We start from the raw sequence: 26,739 nt of genomic DNA, 5'->3' as shown, positions 1-26,739 counted from the left end.
GGCCGAGATCTGAAGTACAAAAACTATTGTTTTGCCTTAATGCAGAAAAAAACTTGAACCCTTAAACGAAGCTTGGCTTCTTTTTCAGAAAACAAGATGGATTTCGAAAAAGATATTTATTTGCCAGAGAATATTGCCTCCTCCCTTGCAATCTGCAAGGATTTTGAGGTGAAGGCAGATATTGTGCCTGGTGTGGCTCCTCGGGGGGATTTCTAAGTAACACCAAGCGGTGCTGCGGTGCAGATGTCCACATTTACAGGGAGAGAAATGCTCCCTGCTCCTCAGAAGGGCATCACAGGAGGGATTTCTGCTGGGGAAAGGCCAGGGCTGAGGGCAGCAGCCCGGAGGGGACGTACATTGATGATGGCATCTGTCTGGATGTAGTCCATGTCGGAGTTGCGCAGCCCCAGCTCCTTCCCCGCCGCGCTGCGTGGTGCTCACAATGCCCGTGGTCACCGTGTTCTGCAGGGAGAAGGGACTGCCAATGGCCACCACAAACTCCCCTGGCCTCAGGTCTGCAGACTGGCCAAGCAGAAGAACTGGCAATTTACCCTGCAAAATAAAAAAAGAAAAAAGAAAAAGAAAATTCGACTGTTAAGACACTGCCCCGCTGGCAGAACAAATGTTACGGAAGGATGAATGCATTCACAGGGTAGAGGAGGAGAGAGAGAGGCTTTTATCCCTCAGGGATTTTGTTCTGTTTTCTTTGAGTATTTTGTGTGTGGGTTTTACAGAAACATCCAGTGTGGGCTCTTTACACTGGAGAACTATTTCCACAACAGGTATCCATTAAAATCAAGAACAATTAAAAGACCAATGGAATATTTATGCTCTGCTGTACAAAGCAAACATCTGATGATACTAGAAAGGAGCCACATCCAACACTTCTTGAAATAATTAGCAAACAGCTGCTGAAGTAAAAATATGATATTGTTTGAGAGTGAACACTAAAGAATCATGAAAGCAACAGCCCAAGAGTTTTAAGCATGCATGTGTACAGTTAAAAGCATTTTTATGTTCTCACAAGACACCAGCTGATTCAGCTAAATTTCTTTTAGTGAAGTATTCCTTCTAAATAATTATATTGCCTCCTACATACAGTGATGTCTTCCTCTGAAGATGTTAGGATTTAAGGACCTGATGTGATTTTTCTGTTATGACAGTAGAGGATACCATTATACTTTTATTTCAAGATCTTATCTCTAAACACAATAAATATTACATAGTTGAAGACATTCCCACTAAAATATTCTTAAAATCCAGCAAACACTGCATTGTACAGCAATTACAAATAAAAAAGTGGGGGGGAGGTTGGATCCACACTTGTTAATGAATCAAGGGTGTTCTGAAACAGGTCATACTTCAAATAAATACTTTTTTGATTCATCACCTGCCTGTACAATACACATTGAGTGCCATTTCTCCCTTTCTTCACACTTTTAAAAGTCAATCTCTACACTTACAGTGATGTGACATGCTTTTAAATATTTTTGTTTTATCTGTTGTCTAAATTATCCTGGCCCTCCCCAGGTAATTTAACCATATATTTAACCCATGGTATTTAACCATGTCACCAGACTATTTCTATTAGCAGCAATGAACACATATAAGTGCAGGTTTAGACTTAGGATTTGGAGGATTAGGTTACTGAACCCAAAAATGAAAACAGAATTCTGGAGGCATTTATCTTTTGCTTGGCAAAGCTAACTTGAACCCAGCTTCCTCTAAGCTTGACCTACTTCAAGTTTTGGCAAAAAGAGAAAATACTGCATGTTTAATTTGGAAACTCATTGCTGGCTCTGGTTTTGTTACCAGCAGTTTGAAAGCCTGACTCAATAATTCATCCATAGGGACAAAAAATCAGTGTTATAAACTAACTCAAATTCCCAGCACTTTGTATTTTTCACCTACAGTTTATTCCAAATATCCTAAGAGACAGACAATGCCTGCAAAGTAGAAAGCAAAAAATAATGGCATCAGTTATCACTGTATGCTGCTGCAAATACAGGAGCTATGATTTTAATGTTTAACAAGACTGGTCTTGTGCATCCTTTATTCAGCTTTGTTACAATCCCACCAGGGAAGTTTTACTCAAAGGAGCAGATTGTTTCAATAAAATTCATTGCCAGCTCCCAGACAGGGTAAGATGCTTTATGGAAACTTATCTTTCAGTCTCCAGAGAGCAAGAAAATAATTAAACAAACAGAGTGAGCTGGGAGAGCAACAGAACAGGCAGCACAGAAAGCAGAAAGCATTTCCACGTCTATTTGCATTCAGAGGAAAGTTATCACAACCAGCAATGCCCTGCTAATGAATAATAATAATGATAAAATACAGCCCTTATCAGTGCCACAGCCACAGAGAAACCCAGCTGTGGCTTAGCTCTGGGAAGGATCCAGCAGCTCTGCCCAGTTTCCCCATCCTTTCTGCAGAGAGGCAGCAGCAGCAGCATCCCAGGGCAGCCCCTGACCCCAGGCACAGCTCCAGGGGATGAGTCCAGGGCAGGGAATCAGGCAGTTGTGCTCAGCTAACACAAACAGCCCCATCTGGGTCATGTTTGGACACAGGGAGCACCCTGGCCCTTCCTCCCCTCAGCAGATGCTATTGAGCTTACGTAGCACGTGTTTGCAAGATGTCATTGGTCAAACCAGCATCTTCTTTTGGCACTGCTTTTCCTTCTTAAAAAAAAAATTAAAAAAAAAAAACCCACACAAAAGACAAAAAGTGGCTTTTGTTTGTGTCCCAGTGCACTGAACACAGATACTTTGCAGAGAAAGGGGGCATTTATCAGCAAATGAAACAGAGACAAGCAAAAGAAAACAGAATACTTTTCATGTTTCATTACCAGGAAAAAAAAAATAAAGGCTGGTCGTGTACAAAGTTAAAATATTTATACAAAGTTCCTGAGTTGTAACAACAGTCACAAAGCCAAAATTGCATCTGGCAGCAGAGAGAAAGGACAGGAACGGCCTGTGACTAATACAATTGTGATTGTGCTGAGTTTTCAGGGCTGTGCCTATACTAGCCAGGCTTCAGTTCAAGCTCTGATGCTGTATGGATTGGCTGCAGGTCACCCCTGTGATTCAACATGCCTTCTGGAAAGTCTGGCTAACCTTCCCCTTGCTAGAAACAAAAACCCGTTGCAAAAACCTCCTGGTCCTGCACACGTTATGAAACACAGCTTTGGAAAACGTGTCCTCTGTTCCTTGTGATTTCCTGGTGTGGGGCAGGACTGACACACTGACAGCACTGCATGTAAATGTATTAGTGCCCCTACAAAACAATCATGAGGAATTGGGTATGATGAATATATGTGTTGTCACGGCTGTAAATTTGGGGGGTTCTCTCTAAAATAGCTTAAAACATTGCCACACTCACTATTGAATTTTCTGTTATTAAAAAAAAAACAAAACAAACTCAAGTATTTATTTACGTTGTACACGTGGTTTTGAAATGAAACCAGCACAAAACCTATGAAAATCCCATGATGGAGTGGGAAAAGCATCCTTCTGCAGCCCAGGAGGAGCCCTGGCGATGCCAGGCAGGCAGTGCTGTACCAGGATCGTGTCAGAACACCCCCTCTGTGCCCTCACACCCTGCCACTGGCAGGCTCATCCCCAGGAAGTTCAGGAATCCTGGTAAAATGAGTGCGAGTTCAGGGCTCTTAATAGCTATACTTAATAAATGTGCATTCTTCAATCTTTACATAATGTCTGATGGCCGTCAGGATGACACAAGCACCACTCCAACTCGTGATTCTCCTGCTTTGGCTGCAGATTTGCCAGTGCAGTTAATTAAAAGCGCCAGGCAAAGGACCATGCCTTGCAGCACAAGCAGCAGGGAGCCAGGAACACCCAAACCCAGCTCTCCCAGTGACTCACTGCATGGCTTTGGGCAACATATAATACCTTCTCTACCCCTGTCTTTTCTAACTCTTCCTTTGATGAAGCCTTGGGGCTCTGCTGGATCCCTGTTTACTCAATAAAACAAATCTGCAGGCAGGCATTCTGCAAGCACCCAGAAATAGGACCAAACATGCAAAGCCCGAAGTGGCACATGACTCACTGTTTACACCCAGGCAGAGAAGGAGCCATTAATTAGGGTTAATATTTTAAGACTTTCCCATCCCAAAGGGCTTCAGACGTTTTTATATATGGATTTGACTCCAACCCTGGATAAACACAACTCCCACGACATGGAGAGCTGCGCACCACCACAAGAAATGGCTCCAGCCAACAATAGGACCCAGCTATTGTGGCATGAGAGGAGAGAGGTAGAGATCAGCATCATCAGCCAGAGGGACTCAGAGAAACACGGAATCATTTAGCTTGGAAAATGTCACAGACATCTTTTATGAAAAATCCTTTCCTTAGGATTTTTCCTCCTGAGAAGCTGAGGCCTCAGGAACAAAATGTAAACAATGTTTATCTGCTGCTGTGGGATGCAACAGGTGCATCTGTGATTGGCCTCATGTGGTTGTTTCTAATTAATGGCCAATCACAGCCCAGCTGGCTTGGACTTTCTATCTGAGACACAAGCCTTTGTTATTCATCCTTTCTTTTTCTATTCTTAACTAGCCTTCTGATGAAATCCTTTCTTTCTTCTATTCTTTTAATATAGTTTTAATATAATATATATCATAAAATAATAAATCATCCTTCTGAAACATGGAGTCAGATCCTCGTCTCTTCCCTCATCCTGAGACCCCCGTGAACACGGTCACAGGAAAAGCCCTCTGAGATTATGGAGCCCGACCCCTAACCCAGCACTGCCAAGGCCACCACTAACCCAGTGTCCCCAAGTGCTGCATCCACATGGCTTTTATATCCCCCCAGGAATGGGGATTCCAACACTGCCCTTCTGTGAGGAAATTTACCCCAATATCCACCCTGAGCTGCCCTGGCCCAGCCTGAGGCCGTTCCCTCTGCTCCTGTCCCTGTTCCCTGGAGCAGAGCCCGACCCCCAGCTGTGCCCTCCTGGCAGGAGCTGTGCAGAGCCACAAGGGCCCCCTGAGCCTCCTTTGCTCCAGGCTGAGCCCCTTCCCAGCTCCCTCAGCCTCTCCTGAGGCTCCAGACGCTTCCCCATCTCCATTCCCTTCCCTGCGCACCATCCAGCCCCTCCGTGTCCTCCTCGCAGTGAAGGGTCCAAAACCACCCCAGGATTCAAAGTGCAGCCCCAGCAGGGCCAGCACAGATGTTCCCCTGGTGTCCTTTAACAGCACAACTTGAGTCAGATAAAATAAGTGAAATCTGGACAAAACAGCCCCAAAGCTAAGAGAGGAGGAAGCACAAAACCACCAACCAGGCACAGCCACTGCCACAGAGAAATGGAAACCCAGAGACAGACAGCCATAAGCAGGAGGTGTTTTGGTTTGAACTTTTTCACCCATGAAATAAGTGAATGTGCCTCCATGCTGGCACAGAAAGCAAGTAAATCCCTCCACTGTTCTGTAATCCCCTTCATTTGTGGATGGAAAGTCAGGAATTTGCAGGAAGCACTTTGCAGTTCAATAAACGGATGAAGAGGAGACAAAAGTTCTGAGTTCAACTTGTGTTAACCAGCGACAGATCTCCTTCATGCTTCTTATTTTTAGGTGGGAAAGGCACAGATGAACACCAATTCAGCTGTGAGTGTAACTCTGGCAAAACATGTAACTGTCCTGGGAATTGCATTTCTGTTCTGACTAATTCAACTTTCAGAATACGTTATGGCAAAACAAAACCACCAGTCATGAGCACATAAAAATATAGAATATCATCTACAATCTAGAAACTGCTTGACAGAGAGTCAAAGAAAACAAAAAACCCAGGCTGAACACATTACAAGCCTCCAAAAGTATTTCATCTATAGTTAGAAAAGCAAAACTGAGTCTCCTTATCTAAATATGGAGCATGGGAAGCTTGTAGGAAAAAAAAAAAAAAAAAAAAGGATGAAGTGTTGTTTTGATATGTCACCAGCTTTTCAATTGCCTGGCAAGAGATTGCTGTTCTCCCTTAAAAATAAAACACAAATGAAATTACAATTAAATAAAATAAAAATAGTAATTAAAAATATGCTGGTGCTGGCAGACCCACCCTGGAGATGTATTTTCACAGAATCACAGAATTTTGCTGCATGGGAAGCTGGACCAGCACATTGTCCCCACAGTGAGGGCTACAAGAAGCTGAAGATGGCAGGAAACCACTGCTGCCTAAACTGATGAATAAACTGGAGTTAAGATCCAAGCTTTTTACAAGATATTTCATTCCTATGGGTCCTGAACACTTCTGGAAGCAATATGTGGGCTTCCTCAGCCTCTCAAGAGGAAGCAGCGTATTACCCAGCCACAGATTTCAAAGTGAAATAGCATTTCAGAAAAGCCACTTACATCTGGTGTCCAAGTAGTTTGTTTCTTCAAAATGTGGGCTATTAAAATATTGATGCATAAACAGGGAAGTTTGCTTTCCTGCCTCCTCCAGTTTGTACACACAGGGGAAAATCAAATCCCCTCTGACCACAAAGATACAGACACTCTCTGCCTCAGGAAACCACCAGGGCAACGAGGGCAGGAGGTCTTGTTGATTTAAAAGTGTCAAACGGAGTGTTTATTAGTAAGATGCAGGAGAAACCTTAAGCTGAGGGTTTCAGCTGAAGGGCTGAAATGTCGCCACAAATTAGAGGTGGGTCACAACCCCACTGCTGCTGCACCATGCAAATGCCAAATCCTGTCTGGGGGGAAGAACTGGAACTGGCCACACTGAGGAGCAAAAATCTTCAGGACCTGGCCTGTGTTCCCTGTGTGATTTCAGGGTCAGTGTCTCATGGCTGCTTTTTTAGCACTTTTCTTTAGTAGAAAGAAGAAACACCTCCAAATAAAGCCATTCACCCTGCTCCCTCTTTCATTTTTGTGGACAGAGCTCGATTTCCAGGGCTGAAAAGGGTCTCCAGGCAAAAGCCACCTCCACCTTCCACTACTTTGGGCTTTCAGTTCCCATCTGGGTTGGGTTCTTTTGTAATTCTGCCCCCCATTAGCCCTGATGTTGTCCATTAAACCACCCTGAAATTTCCCCCCCTCCTGCCGGTGTTTATTTGTCAGCAGCTGTATCACACATTCTGATTTAACAAGGTAGTTATTTGCCTTGAGATGAATCCCACAATGCAGCTCTGCCAGCAAAAAAGCATCTGCTCCCTTTGGGGTGTTGTGCAACAGTTTTGATGGGTTTCACACTCGCTGCAGTATCACACGTGCCACGCAGGACAGATTATTTATTTCACCAGTCCCTGCCTATGCTACCAAAATCCAACTTTTTCTAGGGAACTCTTATAAATTTTGCATGTTCATATCCAAATTGTCTGCAACTGCACTGCTCCTTTCCAGTGATGTGGTCTCCTCCTTGCATTTGGAAGGATATTTAGATTGGATTCATGGCTACCACATTGATTCCAATCTTACTTCCTACTTTCAACACTCCAGCAAACTGCTCAGTGTCACCACAGACACGAGAAACACTGGTGCTCTCTTTTATAGACTGTAAAAACAAGCACATTTCAGGACTGGAACAACTGCTCCAAGGTTTCTGTTCCTCATTGACTGCAAGATGTTTTTCCACGGAGAAGAATTTAATCAGAGAAACAGCTCATCCTCACTGCTGCCCAGATTGTACCACCCTCTTTCATTTCCTACTGCACTCAGCAAAGCCAAATTAGTTCTGGTAATGTCTCTGACCAGATGTTCGCACCTTAAAGAGGGAAACAGCGTTCAGGCTGCTGCAAAATCTGAACAGCTGTAGGAATACCAGCTGACAGCCTGATCCCAGCTCTGTTCCAAATCACAGAGCATTCTTCACCCTTCAGATCCTGCTTTAACATGCCACACATAAAAAAGAAGAAAAAAAAAACCCTTCTGCATCTTTGATGTCACCTTCAAATAATTTATTCCAGTTTAAGGACTTCGCCTCTTACTTCAGAAAAATTCTTAAAGATGGTTTCCATGCCATATCCAGATTTTTAAGGGGTCATTTGTACCACCCCGTTGACTTCTTTAGCCAGCAAATACATTTCAAATTCAATAAATTATTACCCCTGTGATTTTAAAAAGTGTTTCATGCATCTGAATGACTGCAAGGCATTCCAGTACAAAAAGGAAAGCTCAAAGACTGAACTTGAAAGGATATATAAAAATGCCCCATAAAAGTTCAATCTGAGAATCAATTTCTCAGCTGACCACCTTTCCATTTTAACTTTTTTTGTGAACACATAAAACGTTGTTTTTAATTCTCAAATGCAAAGCAACACCTGTCCTGTGAACAGAGGTGCCTCAGGCCCCACCTTGGACTGGGATTTCCCAGTGCTGTGTTACCAGAGCTGGCTGGAAATCTGGGTCTCCCATCCCTTTAAATTTCCCCTCAGTCTTAAAATTATCCTGAGCTGCAATGGGAGAGGTCAGGAGGAGAACACCACCCAAGGTACTGCCTTGTACAGCTGATAAGATGCTTCCAAGGGCAGCTCAGACCAGTTCCAGCCCTGTTGAGCAGTGCTTTCCACCACAAGCCCATCTGGATGAATTACCTTTTTTCCAAACTGCTTCCAGGTTCTCTCTTCCCACAAGCAGCTTCCCAGGACAATTAGGAGCCATTTCCTCCTTGATAATGTTATATATTAAATAACATTCAAGCCCATGCCTGCTCTTTTGAGTCCTCAAACTGAGCACCACACCAGTTCAGTGTCTCCTCTCTGCCACCTCTCTCCTCTGGAGTTCAGGTTCCTGCTGCTCCAAGTCCTCTCCTTCTCACCGTGTCTGCTCTGCCCTCCACCTTGTACTTCCAATTTTAAAGCACTTCTCCAGCTGCCCTTCACTCCCTGCCCCATCCTGCTCATCCCAATGCTGCCAGTGCTTGCGCTGGGGATCTTTCCCTTTGTTTCTTACTGCTTTTTCTTATTTAAAGATAAAAATGAGAAAACAAGCGACGCCATGAAAACAGAGAAAAAAACAACACCGCAAAACCATGATTGGTACTGTTTGGTTTTTCTGCCTGGTTACTGTTCAGAAGCTTTTAAAAAAGAAGAAGATTTGAAGTTGTAAAGGTGGCAAGGGAGCAGCAGGAGCGCTCCATCCCTCGGGTCATCCAAGGGTTCTGCGTTAGGCGCTGGCTTAGTCATGAACTCTGGCACAAACACTTCTGACCTCGCTGGGGAATAGCCCTGAACTAAAACAACGCTGCAAGATCTACACATTTCTGAGTCATGTGTTTCAAATGAAGCATTCCTGCCCCTTAAACTTGGAGGTCATCAACTGGCAGACCAAATCAGGGGAGCCAGTGTGAGCAGCACCCCAAAGAGCCACGTCCAGCTCACTGCAGCTCCATTACACAGCATTTCCACACCATTTCCTTCTTGCTACGTGTGCAGAACCTCCTGACAGCTTTGCTGCTGTGGCAGGAGGCACAGCAATGCTGACAGAGGAACATTTGATAGGGAGGGAGATCATAGATGGGAAGCTGCTCAGAAAACCACTTGCAGTGTAAGAACATCTTTCCAAGCTGGCTTTAATTTCCATGCTCAAGACGCTCCCCAAGGTATTTTCCACTTTAGTATCTGCATCAGCAAGGGACAAATGTGTCCTCTAAAAACCATTTGTGACTTCAATATAGGCACTCAAGACAGAGTAGCACAAGCAAAACACCCCCATTTCTCCTCTGAGAAAGATTTATATCAGATAAAGTGTGTGCAAACCAGCCAGCAAACTGGAGTGTTGTTTTTTATTTTGAGGATGCATAAATAAGTGCAATGTGATTCTTTCACTACACTGAAGGTGACAAAATTACCACTGCCACCCACAAACTTGGCTTTTAAAAAGGTGTATCCACCTAGTTCATACATTCTCAAAACCCCAGCCCAGTAAACAACTTGTTTTTCCTTCCAACCTGAAAATCAGTGACACTTTTTGGAAAGGAGGATGTCCAATTAGAGGAACAAAATGTGTCTTGCTTTAACGACTCACCTGAGAATCTATTTTAATTAGTGCAATGTCTGATTTTTCATCAACATCTTTAATTTTGGCTTCGTAGGTCTCCCCGTTCTTGAGCTCCACCTTCACCCTGTTCTTGTTGGTGACCACGTGGGCGTTGGTGACGATCAGCCCATCCTCAGAGACAATGAACCCCGAGCCACTGGCTACAGGAACCTCCCTCTTGGAAAAAGGAAGCCTAAAAGACAAGGGAAATAAATTATTGCTGCAAAAAAAAGATGAAAGGTCACAAATAACTCCAAATAACACACAGCCAAAAGGAGTTTGGTGAGTTCCTAATGTTTTAAGATATCTGCTGTTACTCTCATTAAGAAGATAAAGCACATCCATTACTTTAGCTAATTATTTTTCCATGACTCTTAAATTATCTCTAATTCTTAAGCATGACAAATATTTATTATCTCAAAACCTCTTTGCTATTTCATGCCATCAATCAACATTTCTGTCACACTGGCAGCTGTTTTCAAGAATTAAATAAAAAAGAAAAAAAAACCAAGACTGGGCATCTTGTTTACTTGCGAAATAATTCAATGTGAACCACAGCAGGGGCGATCTTCTCCACCACATCTGCAATAAAGTTGTATTTGTGCCTCAGGCTGTTGGGATGTTCTTGGCCTGAAATAGAAACAGAGGACGTGTCATGAGTTCTTCAAGTGACTGCAGGAGGGCCATTGCAAAACACCTGAATTAAAAAAAGCTCTGAGTGGGTATCTTTCCCTTCCTTAAAAGTCGTCTGCAGCATGACCTCGGCCCTAGATTCCCTCCCTGCTTCTCTGCACAGAGGTGGAGAGCTTCATCCTTAGGGAAAATGAGCCATGGAACCTCCTGGTGTGGAGTGCACCCCACTGGGCCATGGGGCTCGTCCCTCTGTTGTGCCCAGGGATGGGGCACTGGAGGAGCACGGGGCTCATTCCCTGTCTGTGAAAGGGATTTTGTACTCAGACGCCTCCCTTGCTGCCCTCTTTTTCTGGATGGTCTACTTAGCCTGGATGGTCTTCCCAGATTAAACAAACCAGCTCTGTTCCTCTGCCAAAATACGCCTTCTTGGAGGGTTTTGAAGTCTCAGGCTGCTGCGTTTGTAAAATGCTGAGGACACAGAGGTCCTGACCCCAGAGTGAGCCCTCAGCAGCTGCTGAGAAAGTTTAACTTGGGTGCAGGGTTGGGCTTCCTTTCCCACCAGTGTCCCCACACAGCCTGACCCAGCAGCCCCTGCCTGGCACCTGCATGTGGAAGAACCTTCCACATGCTCCACAAAGCCCCACTCGAGGCATCCTTCCCCACCCGGAGCTCCATCAGCTCCATGGATCCCCCCCTGCTCTGGAGCCTTCCCCAGGGCTGTGAAATAGATAGGACAACACAATGGGACCACAAAGCTCTGCATTCCTGGGCAGTGCTGCAACAAAAGCTCATGGTCGCTGGGTGGTCAGCAGGGGCCAGTGGGATTTTCAAATGCCACTGGATATCCAACTCCCATTGTCACCAACAGAAAACCTGTCTGCACCAAGAGAAGTTGGAAAACTCACAGTTCTGACACAGCTTCTCCTTCTCAAGCAGTTCAGGGGCAAAAATATTGCTTTTTAAAACTGGGAGCAGCTATGCAAATCGGGAACACCCCGAAATGTTATTTTGTATTCCTTTAGAGGTGAGAAACACCCTTTGTTTTCATTTCGGTTTTATCTGGTGCATCCATCTCCTGCTGTACAGGCAGAAGCCAAGCCTGTTACAGGCTTTCAGAGGAGCATTAATGGGTTGTGCTGCTCCCATCCATCTTTGCCATTTGGCTTCTAAATCCACGCAGAGATTAAAGCAATAAGCAGCTTGTGGATGCTCTAAGTGCCTTTGGCGGTGTAAGAGGACGATTTATTTGCAGAATCATAGAAGGACTATCCCATAAACCTATCCCAATACCAAAACCCCGAATGCCCTTTGCTGTTGGAAAAACCAGAGAGGAAAGCCATGCAAATTTTCAAGCACACACTGGAGACAATAATGATTTGGGAACAAAATGCCCCTGGCTTTTAACACTAACCAGACACTGGTTTGGTTCAGGGGTGAGCATGTTCCAGGTGAGTTCCCAATGCCAACAGCACACACTGTCCCTCAGGAGAGGGGTGCATGCTCCACCCAAACACCATCTGTCACTCAGGGACAGGGTTTTTTTCCTTATTTACACCCTGTGAAACATCTCAAGGGCTTTTAAAGGCAGCCAGTCACAAGCAGCAGCCATAGCAGCAACCACGAAACCCGCTGTGCTGTTTGAAAAAAAGTGTTTATCTGCTTTATGAAGCAGCAACATTGATCAGGAAACTTTTGTCCTCACCTCACTGTTTTCCTCAAGAGTATTCAGTGTTTTCTGATTTACACATGAGCTGTTGCCCTTGGGCTTTTATCCCACAGAGGACATTTCTCTGACTGAGAAATATCAATTTACCAAACGATTTATATTCCCTACTAGAAATATTCAGTATCAAACAAGTCATTGCTGTAAAGCTGACAATTATCACAGGGACAGGTCTGGGAAGCTGCTACAATAAGAAATGCAGTCTGGAATTATCCACTTGCATTAAATAGGTGCTTGGACAGATTATCGGGTGGGATTAACGTGGTGCTGTGCTAAAACTCCGCAGGGCACTGCTGCAGCCATGGATCTGCTTTTTGATCACTGCTTATAAAATGATTTCATCTCAGCTGCAATGCTGTAGACATCCAAAGGTCACATCCTGCCCTTGGGAAAAAAAAAAAAAGAAAAAGCTCCACGGATGAGGGAACTACACAGGCAAAGCACAGCTTTTTTTTCATGCCTTCAATCTTTTTTGCTTTTAGCTATTGAAGAAGAAAAAGGATGCCCAGGCTGTACATGGTGAGACTGCTAATACCTCATCTCAGAGCTGCCTTCCCTTGGAACTGGAGCCTACAAAAGCCAGGATTTCAGAGGCAACAGTATTTTGCCCATGATCCACCCCCTCATGCAGTCCCAAACTAAACTGCAGAGAAAAAAAAAAAAAGTTCAGAATTTCCTACTTTTGAAAAAGTTAGATAATAAATAATAATTCATGGCATACTGACCCAAAAAGGTCCCAGCAGCTGGCCACGCCTGCCTATTGCTTATGTATTAGGAATTCCTGCATTGTGTAACACAGTTTTGCAACTGCTCTTGAACCACTGCCCATTTAAATGGAAAACATACCTTTTTAAAGCAAAAAAACAACAGTCAAAGCTCTGATCTTGATGAATTCATCGATGAATGTTAACGGAAAAATTCCTGTAAACTGGTCTTTACCATGAATATAAAATCTGAATACTGTAGTAAAAGTGTTGATACTTTGAAAATTCTTTTATCACTGAGATAAAGAATAATGGAGGGCAAAAAAAAAAGCAGATTTCTCTTTGGGATTACTGAGCTGCACATGGGGAGCTGAGAGCTGATCTTTCCTACAAGAAACCACCTCTGTATGAAATTTTACCTAACATTTGAACCCAGGCACAAAGGACCACGTGGAAGCTTAAATGGCCATAAAAACACCAACATTACAAATTTAATGTGGTCAGATGCTCATTCCTCAACCACCACAGGGCAGTTTCCTGCAGTGAAACTGAGAACTTCACCAGGTATACTTTCCTCTTCTCTCTTACACATCTATTTTCCAGCTGCACCAATAGCTCAGGGCCTTTTGGTAGCAAATATATGTTTTGGTTTTGGTGGGATTTTTTTCTGGGGGTGGTGTTGTTTTGGGTTGTTTCTAAATCATTGAGAACTGGGCTTGAATAAAGCTCAAGTTCCTAAATACCTTCAGGCTCTGATGTTCAAATCTTCCCAGACTGCTCCTCTTTCTATTTATATGCTGTGATTATTGTGTTTTGTAATGTTTTTATTGAACTATTGCACAATGCCCTAAAATGCCCACGAGCACGGCTAAGAAACCTTTATTAATTACATTATAAAGATGATTGTTGTGAATTCAGTAAATGGCAAAAAAAAAAAAAAAAAAAACAAACACCCAAATATAAATAGGTTATAGCATGAAAAATTCCCAAGGCAACTAAATTCTTCAAGGACTTCAAAGGTGTGCTGGCTGCCAGCCCTGAAATGAGAAGGCAAATCTCTGCCAACTGGCATTAACAGGGCTAATAATCAGTAAACAGACTGCTAGGAGAGCAAGACAGAGTACCTGGCCACGAAAAAAAGCACACCCAGCTGTAAACAACTGAAGTAATTTGGTTTCATAAAGAGGAGCCAAAAAGCAAATTAAGATCTGGGTTCTGGTTAGGTCATTACTCAAAGTGGCATCGATGCAATGATGCTCACAGCTCACACATGCTGCTTTTGGTGGTTATTTTGAGCTGAACTGAGGAGATGCTTTGGAGATAGAAATCTCACTGAAGTAACCTCTCCCCTTCTGCTGGGAGAGCTGTCTGCTGCCCTGGAAGAGCTGCTCTTGGCATAGAGAAGAGAGCACGTCTTCAAACAAAGCTTTGGGCACATCTCAGTCAGACATGGGGCTTTTCCCCACCCAGTTTTCCCCTTTTTCAAAAAGGGGGTTCAGCTCTCCTTCCTACTGACTGCGGTGAGGAGCAAAATCATTATCCCATTTAACAGGACTTTTTGTCTTAGGCATGGTGAAAGGGAAAAAAAGGCACGTCCCAGAAAGTCTCTGTGCCACCCTCACTGAAGGGCTGCAGTTCCTGGGATAACTAAAAGGTATTAAACTGCCCAGGCTGCTGAAAATAGGTGAGATTATTTCCTCCTGCACTCACCACTTGTTTAGACACACACACAGGGGTTTGAAAGCATGGCTTGGGCTTGGGATTCTCAGCAGAACGAAACCAAAAGAGCTGCAGCACTCACGAAAGCTCCGGGCTGCCAGAACCGGTGACTACTGACACAAACCACAAACCAAGTTTTGCTTGGAGAACTTCCACCCTTCCCAAATAAAACTCCAGCCACTGGTGTTTGTACAAACTTCCATTCATGCCATAAAAACCTCCGAACCTCTGACTATGGGGACAAAAAAACTCCAGCAAAGGTGCTCAACTCACTGAAAACAGGGGGATCAGCAAACCCTGCTGGAGAGAAGCAAGGAAAAAAGTGTGGGAATCTGCTGCCACACTTTCTTTTTTTAAATTACAGAAAGCTGCAAAGCCTAAATATTCCACTTCCTATTCAAGGATAAGTTGTGTAATTCACCAAAAAAAGGGTATTACGCAATGACAACACTAAGTAAATAAGGAACAACACTCGACGTGTCACAGGCAATTTGCTCAAGAGCAACTCTTAGGTCATTGGAGGGAATTTTGAGAGGTCTAAACCACAGCACCTTGTTAATACAGATGCTATTGCATCAGTTATTTTTCCCCTGTATAATCCATGCAGAAACTCAAGACACCTCACAGATTTCTGGGAGGAAAGTCTGCATTACTGTGATGCCCTAAAAGCAAAAATACTTTCATAGCCCTAAATAATGGTAAAATAAAGTGCTTGAAATCTCTCCAAACAGTAAACTACACAAATCTGGTCTTAATTTAAAATATTTCCTGCAGCAAGAACCACTGCAAGATTAAAGTGAGGACTTTAAGTGAAATTGCAATTTGGCATAAATGCACACGTGCAAAGGAAAACTAAAGTCCATTTTCATCACCATAATATTTAGATGATCAATTCCTTCTTGGCAGTGTTCAACAAGGACTTTGTATTTTCCCTGCTAATCCAAAAGCAGAAACTCATTCATTTTAATCACCGATTTTAAACAAACCCCAAAGAACTGCCAAGCTAAACAAAACAGGGAATCTACACAAAGTTCATAGAACAGAACAGCTCCCAAATTAATGGTAACACAGGACAGATTTCAGAGCAATGTGTGGTCGCTCACAGAACAAAAGAACGTTTGAGTAACAACATAAAGGTGAAAAACTTCATGTTTTAATTGATATTCTACTCATTCACTTCTGGCCACAAATTAATGCTTGCCCTGACAAGAGCTTGGAAGGGAGAGGTACTGAGGATCCAGCTGTAGGAATAAGTAAAAGCAGACACTGGCAACACAAGAATGCTACCAATATCTGATGTCCCATCCCTGGCAGTGTCCAAGAACAGGTTGAACAGGACTTGGAGCATCCTGGGACAGTGGGAGGTGTCCCTGCCCATGGCAGGGGGTGGAATGGGATGAGCTTTAAGGTCCCTTCCAAGCCAGACCATTCTGTGATAAAAAGAATTATCAAGTTATATGAAGAGAATGACAAAAAGAGTTCTTGTGTATTTATAAAGCAACAACAAAAAGTATTTGAAGATAAAGAAATTGCAGAGCAAAGCCTTCAGAGAACTTTGGTCCAACCTCTTTAGTCCAGCTTCTTTCTTAGTGGGAATCAGACTTCTTTGGCATCCAGTACCAATCCTGCTGTTCAGGATGGTCTTGCCACTGGAAATGGTCAATGATCAAATTCCTCATGTAACATGCCCACAGCCTACTTTTAGGAAATTCTTATATAATTTCAGATTTACACTTTCATTTTTAGGCAAACAGGGACTTGTCCTACCACTTATCTACAAGGCAGAGTAAGTGGGAAGTTAATCAGGCACAGAAGATCTCTGTTACAGCTCAGCTGCTGAATTACTGTAGATCACAGGATTGGAAGGTTCTGCAGAGAAGGAATGCCCTGGATGGGTGCATCCTGGTCCAAGCTGCGTTACTCAGTCTCCATGCAACTTGTAAAAAGCAATTTGTGCTTTAGTGGCTTAGATTTAGCTCTAAAATGGGCATAACCCTATTTTATCGGATTGCAACAATCTCAGGCCTTAGCAACCCTTGCAGAACCTCACAGGGAGAAAATATGTATATAAAAACTCTCAGGAATGCCAGAAATTCCTTTATAAACCAAGTGCACTGGCTTGAGTGCAAAACAGACTCAGAATTATAGCAGCAAGGAGCAAAAACCACCAGACTTTTGGGCTGATGAGGCTCAAAGGCAACTGGGTGTCAGGCAGGAATCCAGAGAGGAGAGACAGCTCCATCTAAAACAACAGGAAACTGCAATTCCTTCTGTAAACAGCTGTGGTGAGGTGGGAGGAAACCCAGCTTGGGCATAAACAGGGAAGGAAAAGGAAAGGAAAGGAAAGGAAAGGAAAGGAAAGGAAAGGAAAGGAAAGGAAAGGAAAGGAAAGGAAAGGAAAGGAAAGGAAAGGAAAGGAAAGGAAAGGAAAGGAAAGGAAAGGAAAGGAAAGGAAAGGAAAGGAAAGGAAAGGAAAGGAAAGGAAAGGAAAGGAAAGGAAAGGAAAGGAAAGGAAAGGAAAGGAAAGGAAAAAGGGGGGAGGAGGAAAAAGAGGGAAGGAGGAAAAAGGGGGAAGGAAAAAAAAGGGGGAAAGGGAAAAAAAGGGGAAAGGGAAAAAAAGGGGAAAGGGAAAAAAGGGGAAAGGAAAAAGGGGAAAGGAAAGGAAAAAAAAGGGAAAGGAAATGGAAAAGGAAAAGGAAAAAGAAAAAGGAAAAAAGGAAAAGGAAAAAAGGAAAAGGAGAGCCGCTATGGGAGCATGCTGAGGGGGGCTCAGCCAGGATGACCAATTAATTAATTAATTAATCCCAATTAATTGGGAGCCAGAAGCCCTCTGACAATGGCACAGAGCTCTGGTGGCCATGCCAGCAGTGCCCTGCACAGGCAGCAGGAGCAGCATGAGCAGGGAGATGCTCAGACACACGGAATGAAGGTGAAGAACAATTCAGGGCAAAGGCAAAGAGTGCTGAGCTGGAAAATATCATTAAAAAAATGTAATCCCAGCAGCCCTGTCTGAGCTGGGAGTGCTAAGAAATGCAAGTCAGGTAGTTATGGAAAAGAGTCTGCCTCATTTCCTGCAGACAGAGGAACAGAGTACTTCAGCCAACAGGTTAAAGCAGACAATTCTCTTCTCTGCAGAAGGCTGAAAATACAACAGATGAGTCAGGAATAATTTCTCCTCTCCTTTTTTTTTCAGCCCTGCTCAGTTTGTGTCCCTTCCAAGTTGGGTCATCACCCTGTTTTACCTCCCAGCTCCAACTGACTACAGGCAGAGAACCAGCAAAATAACCTCAAAACTCCCATTAAGAACCAACGACGTGGTAATTCCTATATCCCACATGTAACCAGCAGCTGCCTGATCTTGAGAGTTCCTCCTGAAATTATAAAACCATTAAGATCTCATTTTTAGTATGTGAGAAACTTTCACACTGCATCTTCAGAAGAAATCTCTGCTTAAGAGAGACTTAGCTTCAACTTCCAGGAACCCTGGTATGAAGACACCAGGGAATAAAAACAAGTTCTTGTTTTCATGCTTCTTAAACTTCTCTCTGGCCTAAAAAAAAACCTCTTAAGGGGAAAGCCTATAAAAAGCTTCCTAAGATGCTGCTGCTTTTCTGCAGCTGGAGGAGGCATTGATTTCACCACTTCCCTGTGGCAGGACTTAGGAGTGACATGGAATTGATAGAAATGAGGGTCAAATCTATAGGAAAAAATAGATAAAACCCCCTCAGAACAGTAATAAAACAGACAGCACTCCTACCCTGGGGTGTTGTAATTGTACAGTACTTGATCCCAGCACAATTACACTGCAAAAGCCTCAATAGCCTGAAAAATCTGTCAGCCTTTGGCAGTATTTTCTACATCTGTCTCAAGAATCACTCCAAGACCACCCAGATCTGTTCTAATGTGGACATCAGAAACCAGTGAGTGGCTGGGAAATGAAGCTGGAGTGATGGGGATGTTCCTTCTGCCCCCCTGCCTGGGGAGCTGCAGTGAGGGGTGGCACTGCCCCTGGTGAGGCAGCCCCTGTCACACAGCCCTGCTGCTCCTGTAGCTCCCCATGGAAGGTTTAAAGCACAGCAGGGCTCGATTTCACTCTCAAATGTGCATTTTTCAACGATATTTAGAATCCTAATTATTATATTCACAGCTCCCCTATCAACAGCAGCTATGTAAAGATTGATATTCTTATCCCCACACCTATCCTGCTTTATTTTATGGGCCATCTGAGTATTTTTCATATTTACAAGTAGTGGCTTCTGCTTGCCCACTTTCAGTGTCTGAATACAAGAGAAAACAAGGGTTAGCCAAGCTTTACCTCCATAGATTGAGGTCTACACAGAGATAAAGGGCAGACACTCCAAACAGCGGCTGTGCTGTCCTGGAAAAAGGAGTGAATCATCCCTTCCCCACCACAAGTGTTGAAGCATGAGATTCCTGGGGGGTTGTGTTTATTTTGGGGGTGGGATGGTGGGAGGGGAGAGGCTTGTTTGGGTTTCTCTTCCTTCCTGGTGCCTGGTGCACCCACTCCTTCCCTCCTCCAAGGGGGCTTTCTGCAGATGCAGATCGACAGATCATCGATGCTGTTGGCAGGGCAAGGCCAAAACTGCAGCCTGAGAGTTTGAAAATTGAGTAATGGAAAAGAAAAGTAATGGAAAATGGAGCAGCAATGCTGGCAAGGTGCAGGAAACTGAGCAGGGACTCATGAAAGCTCAGTTTGCTCTCAGCTCTGCTGCTGGCTGACCTTGAGCAAAGCCCTTTATCTTTTCCTGTCCTAGATTCACTATCTGTGAAATGGGGCAATGACAGTGGTCTCTGGAAAAATATTGAGAGCTCCTCCTAAAGTTACCCTCTGCTACAGAAAATATTTCAAATTTTTGCCCACTGGGTAACTTCTGTGCATGGCTGCCAAATTTACTAAGCATTATTTTATCCATCAGTTGTCTGGCAACAAAAATCCCAGTGCTACCAGAAACATTTCAAGCACCATAGCTCTCAGTCTCACTGGGGTTTCCAGCAGCAGCTCTGCAAAAGGGGATGTAGGAATTATTCACTGCACATCCCTCTCCCGCGTCTCACCAAAAAAAGAGGCTTTACAACAGCGAGGAGATGGAAAGACTGAGAAACCCTGATGGGGAAAAAGTGACAGAGACAAGAATGAGGCTTGGTTAACCAATACCACACAGAGTTCTAATGGCACTGCTTGCAGTGACAGGGCCAGGTGCCAGCCTGCAGGAAAGGCAGAGGAAAATGCATCTGCTCACACATGGAACACATATTTGCTTTGTTTTCCCATTTTCCTCCAGAAACAAGCTCCTGGCAGAGCACTTGTAACAAATTGCACAAGCCAGCTGACCTCCAACCTTGTGCTTCCCTTATCAGGGCACCGGGGTGCCTGGTATTAACCCAGAAATTCATCTCCAACTGCTGAAATGTGGTAGCAAAGATCTTCTCAGTTCATTAAACTTTAAAATAACTACTCACCTGTGTCATGTCTCACAAGCTTAAGATATTATAACTCTCCTGTTACCTACAGATATAAGGTCAACATCCATTAGTAAAAGATCAATTATTTTATAGCCCTTTGATATAAGGGAGTGGAAGCTTATTTTTTAGTTCTGTTCTTCTCTTTGAAGCAGGATAAATAATTTGGGAATCACAATGACCTGCATCCAGAAGGTAAAATAAAGTCTTTTATTCTACACCCTGAACACAGCCTCCAAAATAACGTCAGGTATTCACTTGGGCCCAGCCACAAAGGCAGTGGGACTCAGTGCCAAGTCCAGCCAGGGATCCTGGAGGCCCCAGCAGCTCCTGGGAGTGAGGAATGGCTGCATTTACAACACAAGTTCCACAGAACCCCAGTTTCTATTTCTGACGTTGCTTCCTTTCACTCCAAGCACACGTAAATTCACATTTGAAAAATATTTTCCAGCTTCTCCTGTTTCTTGGACGGCAGAGCCAGAGAGCTGCTCAGGATCTGCTGCCTCCCTCACATCCTAACAACACTCCTGCTGCTTACTCATGGCCTCAAGTATTCCTGCCCAGTCCGCAGGTACCTTTAAATTTCAAAGCCCACAAGATGAAAGGACTGAATCTTTTCCTTGTTCCAAATCTGTGTTTACTGACTTGACTGTTTGAAGTCTGGAGACTGCAAAATTACTGCCTGCTCCCCAGGAAGGAAATCTGGATGTGGAGAGGAGAAAAGGTGAGCTGCTTCTGACAAACCACTTCTTACAGTTGCCTCCTCTCCGAGCTGAATACTTGGCTTTGGAAAAGCTTCTTAATCCCACACTTGGGAATTGGTGCTCTTCTGGAAAGATGTTGCTATTTATTTCCATTGCCTTCAGCTGCCTCTTCATTCCCTCCTTCCCTCCCTTCTCTTGCTGCTGCAAAATAGACTGAGGAGAAGTTGGAAAAGAATGATGTTCAGACCACCCAAACAGCACCTGAGGGAGGAGATGACATTTAGCAGCACTGGAATGGCCATTTGTGCACTGAGACCCTGAAAACCTGCTCCTCCTGGGTCGATTTTAATAGACTTGGCACGTGCCAAGTAACCTGCCAAAGTCTCCCAACACTTCTTCAGCACACAAATAACAACAATAAAACCACCACCGTGTGCCTGTTATTATCTTCAGGGAAGCAGCTGAAAGTCTGGTTCATAACAACAGTATCAGCTTCCCTCTTGATAAATATCTGGCAGAGCTCCCAGCTGTCACTGACACATTTTATGAAAAATCCTTTCCTTAGGATTTTTCCTCCTGAGAAGCTGAGAGGCCTCAGGAACAAAATGTAAACAATGGTTATCTGCTGCTGTGGAATGCAGCAGGTGCATCTGTGATTGGTCTCATGTGGTTGTTTCTAATTAATGGCCAATCACAGCCCAGCTGGCTCGGACTCTGTCTAAGACACAAGCCTTTGTTATCATTCTTTCTTTTTCTATTCTTAGCTAGCCTTCTGATGAAATCCTTTCTTCTATTCTTTTAGTATAGTTTTAATATAATATATATCATAAAATAATAAATCAGCCTTCTGAAACATGGAGTCAGATCCTCATCTCTTCCCTCATGCTAAGACCCCTGTGAACACCATCACACCCAACCTTCACAGGTTTCCCAGCTGAGTTTCTCTCTCTTCCCTGGTTATTATCCCTTCCTGCCAGGCTCAGAACTGCCAGGGATGCAGGCAGGTCCCTCTCCTGCCCATCCCCTGTGCCCTCAGCTCACTCTTAGGCTGCTCCAGAAGGACTCAGTTAATGACAAATGGGTTATTGACCACAGAGGTCCTGTTCTCCTGCCAGATAATGACACAGAGACACTTGGATGCCTGGTGCATTTCAAAACACAAAGTCAGGCACTTTGCAAGAAACTGAGTGATTTTTTTTTTTTTTGCTTCCCCCTTGCTGTCTGTAGAATGTGAAATCAGGTGATGGAGCAGGAAAGCCTGTATCTCAGTGACACACAGCTTTCTAGACTGAGCTACCCCTCACCTCTGCCTTCTCCCCAGGCAGTCCAGCTGTAATGTCCTGCTAAATCCAAGCCATCAGAGCCCCCATCAAACCCCAGATGTGACATCATGGTGAGAGCACGCCTGGGACAGATGTCAGAGCCACCTGTGACAGATGCCAGCGAGCTGAGGGCTGCTGAGCTCACTGAGATACCACATTAGACATGGTAAAACCAACAAAAATATGAAAACATATAAAACCAGCTCAAAACCAGGCAGAAAGTAGTTAGAAATGGAGAGCAACCACAAGGAATGTTCTTCAGCCTCTGGTTGATGAGGAAAGGACAAATCCAGGTTAGTTTATATTTTACAGTGTGTACAGGAGGGCACACTGTCCCGAAATGCCTGCCAACACTTGTGGGAAAAAACGAGCAAGGGAATAAAGCCTGGTTTAAGTTGTGTGCTGAGCCCTCTTCCCTTGGTCAGCTGGAGGGATTTAAGGCCACCAAAAACATATTTGCAGAAGAAAAAGAAAACATCCTCCCAGCATGCTGAACCTCACCACTGAACATCGAGGTCTCGTGGCAGTGACCTCGCTGCTGGGCGTGGGATGCTCTGACACAGCCACAGCTTCTGCCCAGGGGACATTCACCTCTCTCTGTGCCTCTGTGTTTGGTATCAGCACACACAGAGCTGCAGCAGCACGGGCTCTGCAGGCCTGAGCATCCTCGGATGGAAAGGGGAGATTTCTTCAGTGGCAGCTGCAGCCCAGGAGCCCTGCCCAGGCTGGGGCACAGCAGGAGGGGTGGCACTGGTTATGCTGCCACAGCACAGCTGGACACTGCTGGAAAGGGCTGGAGCTTTTTAAGGCTCATTTTACATAGGGAATCATCCCCCTTCTGCACACAGACCCACAGCAACCTGCTCCTGCCTCTGCTGCTTCCCTTTAAACACTGCTGGTGTTTGAAGAGATTCTCTGGGAATCACTGATCAGCACTGGGAGCACACTGCAGGACATGAAAATTGAAAATGCCAGAAAGTTTTACTTTATTTTAAGCAATATACGCAGCATTGTACTTGACCAGCTACTGAAATAGTGTGAAGTTTAAAAACAACAACAAAAAGCACTTTCCAAACACTTTCTCTATGTTCCCATTCCTTTGTTTTCCAAGGCTGGTGCATTGTACTGACCAAATTATTTACATGGGTGTGTTACTATGAAAAAAATGGCTGGAGATAACTCAATCTTTAGGTAGAAAAAGCACTCCTGATGATGAACTCAAAATAAAATTAAAAATTAACTACATTAAGGAGCCAAATATTAGGCAATGCTTTTTCAAAACATCGATTCAGGCACTTTACAGCCTACTCTCCATCCCTTTCTATTTCAGGCTCTCTACATGTGAAAAAAAAGCTTTGCTGGTAGCAATGTTTGCTCTCATCCAGGGATAAACATGTGCTGCCAGTTGGCTTCTCCAGCACTTTCTTTTTGTTCCAGAGGTGCAACAGGGCAAAATGATTGTCTGGAATTACTCCTGATGGATCCACAACAGCAGCAGAGCTTTCCCAGACAGGGACTCTGTGCAGCCCGTGCATTTTCTGTACCCCCCACCAGAGGCACGTACTGCTCCCAGCTCAAACACAGCCCCAATCCTGCAAACGTTGAGCAGAAAAGGCTGAGAAAACAATATTGGTTTCATGGATCGAGAATAAAAATCACAAGGCATTGTCTTACACTGGGCATCAGGAAACTGTGGGGGTGAAAAGTTTGATTGTCTCCAGTGACAGCAAATGCCAGCAACGTGCCACGGAGCACAACACAGCTCTGACACCGAGGGGACAACCAAGGGTACAAAAAATTGATTGTGTTGACACCAGAGCTGTGAGCTCGATCTGTAGGCTGAACACACAGCCACTGTACATCAGAATGTTTTTCTGCAGGAGAGATGACGGCCAAGTGTAGAAAAAGATGTGTTTTAAAAGAAAAGAAGTCCAAAAATTGTAAAACTTATACCAAAATAATTATTCCTTACTAAAACAGCGCTGACTTACTAAAAAGTGACTACCACTTCAGAAATAAAGGTTAAATCCATGCTAATTTTTACACGTTACCCCCTAATGGCGCTGAACGGCTTGGAAGGGATGCAGAGCCTCGGCTTACGAGGTTTAATCCAGCCCGTATTAGGGGCTGCATCTTGTGACGATCATCCCCCGCTTATCCCAGCTCGGCTTTGCCCCGCTCGGTGTCACATCCTGCACCCACCGCTCCTACCGCACCGAACACTTCTCCGGGCTGCTCAGCCACCGTTTCGTAACCCGGCAATGCCTCTTTACACCGTTTACAAAAAATCTGCATCCGTCCTGCACCGAGCACTCACACTACACTGGGTCTGACTACGCTGACAACTGAAGAATGCTGAAGGAGAAACGCCACGCGTTGTTACTTATCGGCGTCCATCTCCATCCTCAAAAAACCCCAACAAAAACAAACACAAAAGTCTAGGCTGAGCTTAGCACGCTGTTAACAGGCTTCTCCCTTTCCAGCAAGTATTTTATTAATCAGAGCACATTTACTGAGCCGGGCCAAGGCAGGCAGCAGCCTGCTCTGCCCACCCCTTTGCTCCATCACATCCGAGCGGCTCCTGCATTCCTGCCTTTATTCCCCGGGGCATTTCCCTGTGACAAAGCGCTGGGACGGGAGCGCGCTCCACTTATTCCTCCAAACTTTGCTGGGCTCCGCAGCCGCAGCCGCTTCTGAGGATTTGCACCAGTTTCCCCCAGTTTCGAGCCGGGCATCACCCCTCGGGGGGAGGTGGGAGATAAGTTTAAATCGGCTGCAGGGTTTTTCACCCCTCTGCACTTGGCAGCCGCTGCCAAACCGGTTTCTGAGCTGGAGCGGCGGGGCTCAGCCGCGGCCAAGCCCCATCTCCGGCTCCTCCGGGGGAACCGCATCCCGACCGGGCATGAGGATGCTGGGGCCGAACCTCCGCGCATCCCCCGCACCCCGGGCCATCCCCCCGCGCACCCCGGGCCATCCCCCCGCGCATCCTCACCCTGCCCGCAGGCTCCGCGCTGGATGGCGATGATGGGCGGCTGCCGGAGGAGCTCTGCGCGGCGGCTGGCGGCCCGCAGCTGGCAGTGGCTGGCGTAGGTGACCGCATCGCTGCCGCACACGGGCTCGCTGCTGGTGCACTGGCAGCGCCCCGCGGCCGCCCGCTTGCGCACGGTGGCCGAGGCGGGCACGGCTCCGGGCGGCAGCACGCACTGCAGCCCCTCTCCGCAGGGCGGCCCCGCGCCCCCGCACGCCTCGCCCTCCTCGGCCCCGCACACCTGGCAGCAGCCGCAGGCGTCGGGCACGGGCCCCCGGGACAGGCTGCGGGCAGCGCCGGGCAGCGGGAGCGATCGCAGCGCTCGGGGCAGGCGGGCGGCGGCGCGGCCAGCAGCGACGGCAGCGCCGAGGGCAGCAGGGCCGCCAGCAGCAGCGTCCAGCCCCGCAGCAGCGGCATCGCGGCGGCTCCGGGGCGGCGAGAGCGGTGAGCGCGGTGAGAGCGCCGGGGGCCGGGCGGCCGCTTTAAGGGAGACGCGGCGGGGCGGGACCGGAGCGCGGGCACGGCCCCCCCCGGGCTGGGACACCCCCACACCGCCCCCCCGGGACAGCGACATCTCCCGGGACAGCGACTTTCCCCCGGGACAGCGACAGCCCCTCGGGACAAAGACATCCCCCTCGGGACAGCGACATTCCCCGGGACAGAGACATCTCTCCCCGGGACACCGACACCCCCCTCGGGACAGCGACACTCCGAGGGGAAAAACTACCCACAGTGGGAAAGCTCCAGGTTCTGTCATCCTCTCTCCACGGAAGGTTGTGTCTCTTTGTATCTCCACCTTTGATAGTGGTTGTTCTAGAGAGGAAAGGTATACAATTGTTTTTTTAACATGTCAGACAGCGACATCCCCTCGGGACAGAGACAGCTCCTCGGGACAGAGACAGCCCCCTCCTGGACCGAGATATCCCCCCGGGACAGAGACATCACCCCCCGGGACAGCCGGAGGTGCGGCGCTGCGGGGAAACTCGGCGGTGAAAGCCCCGAAATCGCGGCCGGTTTGATTAAGATCTCGGGAAAGGCTGATAAGGCGCTCCTGCGAACCGGGGGGATGTGAACGCTTCCCCAGCTCGGGAATTACGGGAAAACAATCCAAAGTAAGCGCCGATAAAGCTTCCGGCTGATAAGGGGATGGGGTGGAAGGAGTGAAGGGATACATCCATTCTATGGAAATGTACGCAAATATCCGACAACTTATACCAATATCAATTCCCCGCCGGGAATGGCCGGAATTCCCGTGAGATTCCCGGCTCGGGAGGGCGCGGGAGGCGCTGGCCGGTACCCCAGGGATGGGAGGAAGGGATGGGAGGAAGGGATGGGAGGAAGAGATGGGAGGAAGGATGCTCCCGAGCCTTTGCTCGGCCCCGCGCTTCGCCCGGCACGCTCAGAGCCGCAGGGCGAGGTGGATACCAGCAATTA

At 45.9% G+C, this 26,739-nt stretch overlaps 1 protein-coding gene across 1 annotated transcript in view; it reads right to left on the bottom strand.

Moving 5' to 3' along the window:
• HTRA1 (HtrA serine peptidase 1) overlaps positions 1–25,744 on the bottom strand; it is a 33,542-nt gene extending 7,798 nt beyond the window's left edge. The window contains 6 exon segments of the mRNA XM_030950881.1: positions 357–419; positions 421–552; positions 9,980–10,184; positions 10,522–10,621; positions 25,270–25,575; positions 25,578–25,744. Of these exon segments, the coding sequence (XP_030806741.1) occupies positions 357–419; positions 421–552; positions 9,980–10,184; positions 10,522–10,621; positions 25,270–25,575; positions 25,578–25,722 (951 nt within the window). The 5' untranslated portion in view covers positions 25,723–25,744.
• Positions 25,745–26,739: the final 995 nt, after the last annotated feature.

The sequence above is a fragment of the Camarhynchus parvulus genome, chromosome 6 (assembly GCF_901933205.1).
Source record: "Camarhynchus parvulus chromosome 6, STF_HiC, whole genome shotgun sequence".
Classification (NCBI taxonomy): Eukaryota; Metazoa; Chordata; class Aves; order Passeriformes; family Thraupidae; genus Camarhynchus; species Camarhynchus parvulus.
The sequence above is the reverse complement of the archived record's forward strand: the minus strand, read 5'-3'. Positions and strand labels throughout refer to the sequence as shown.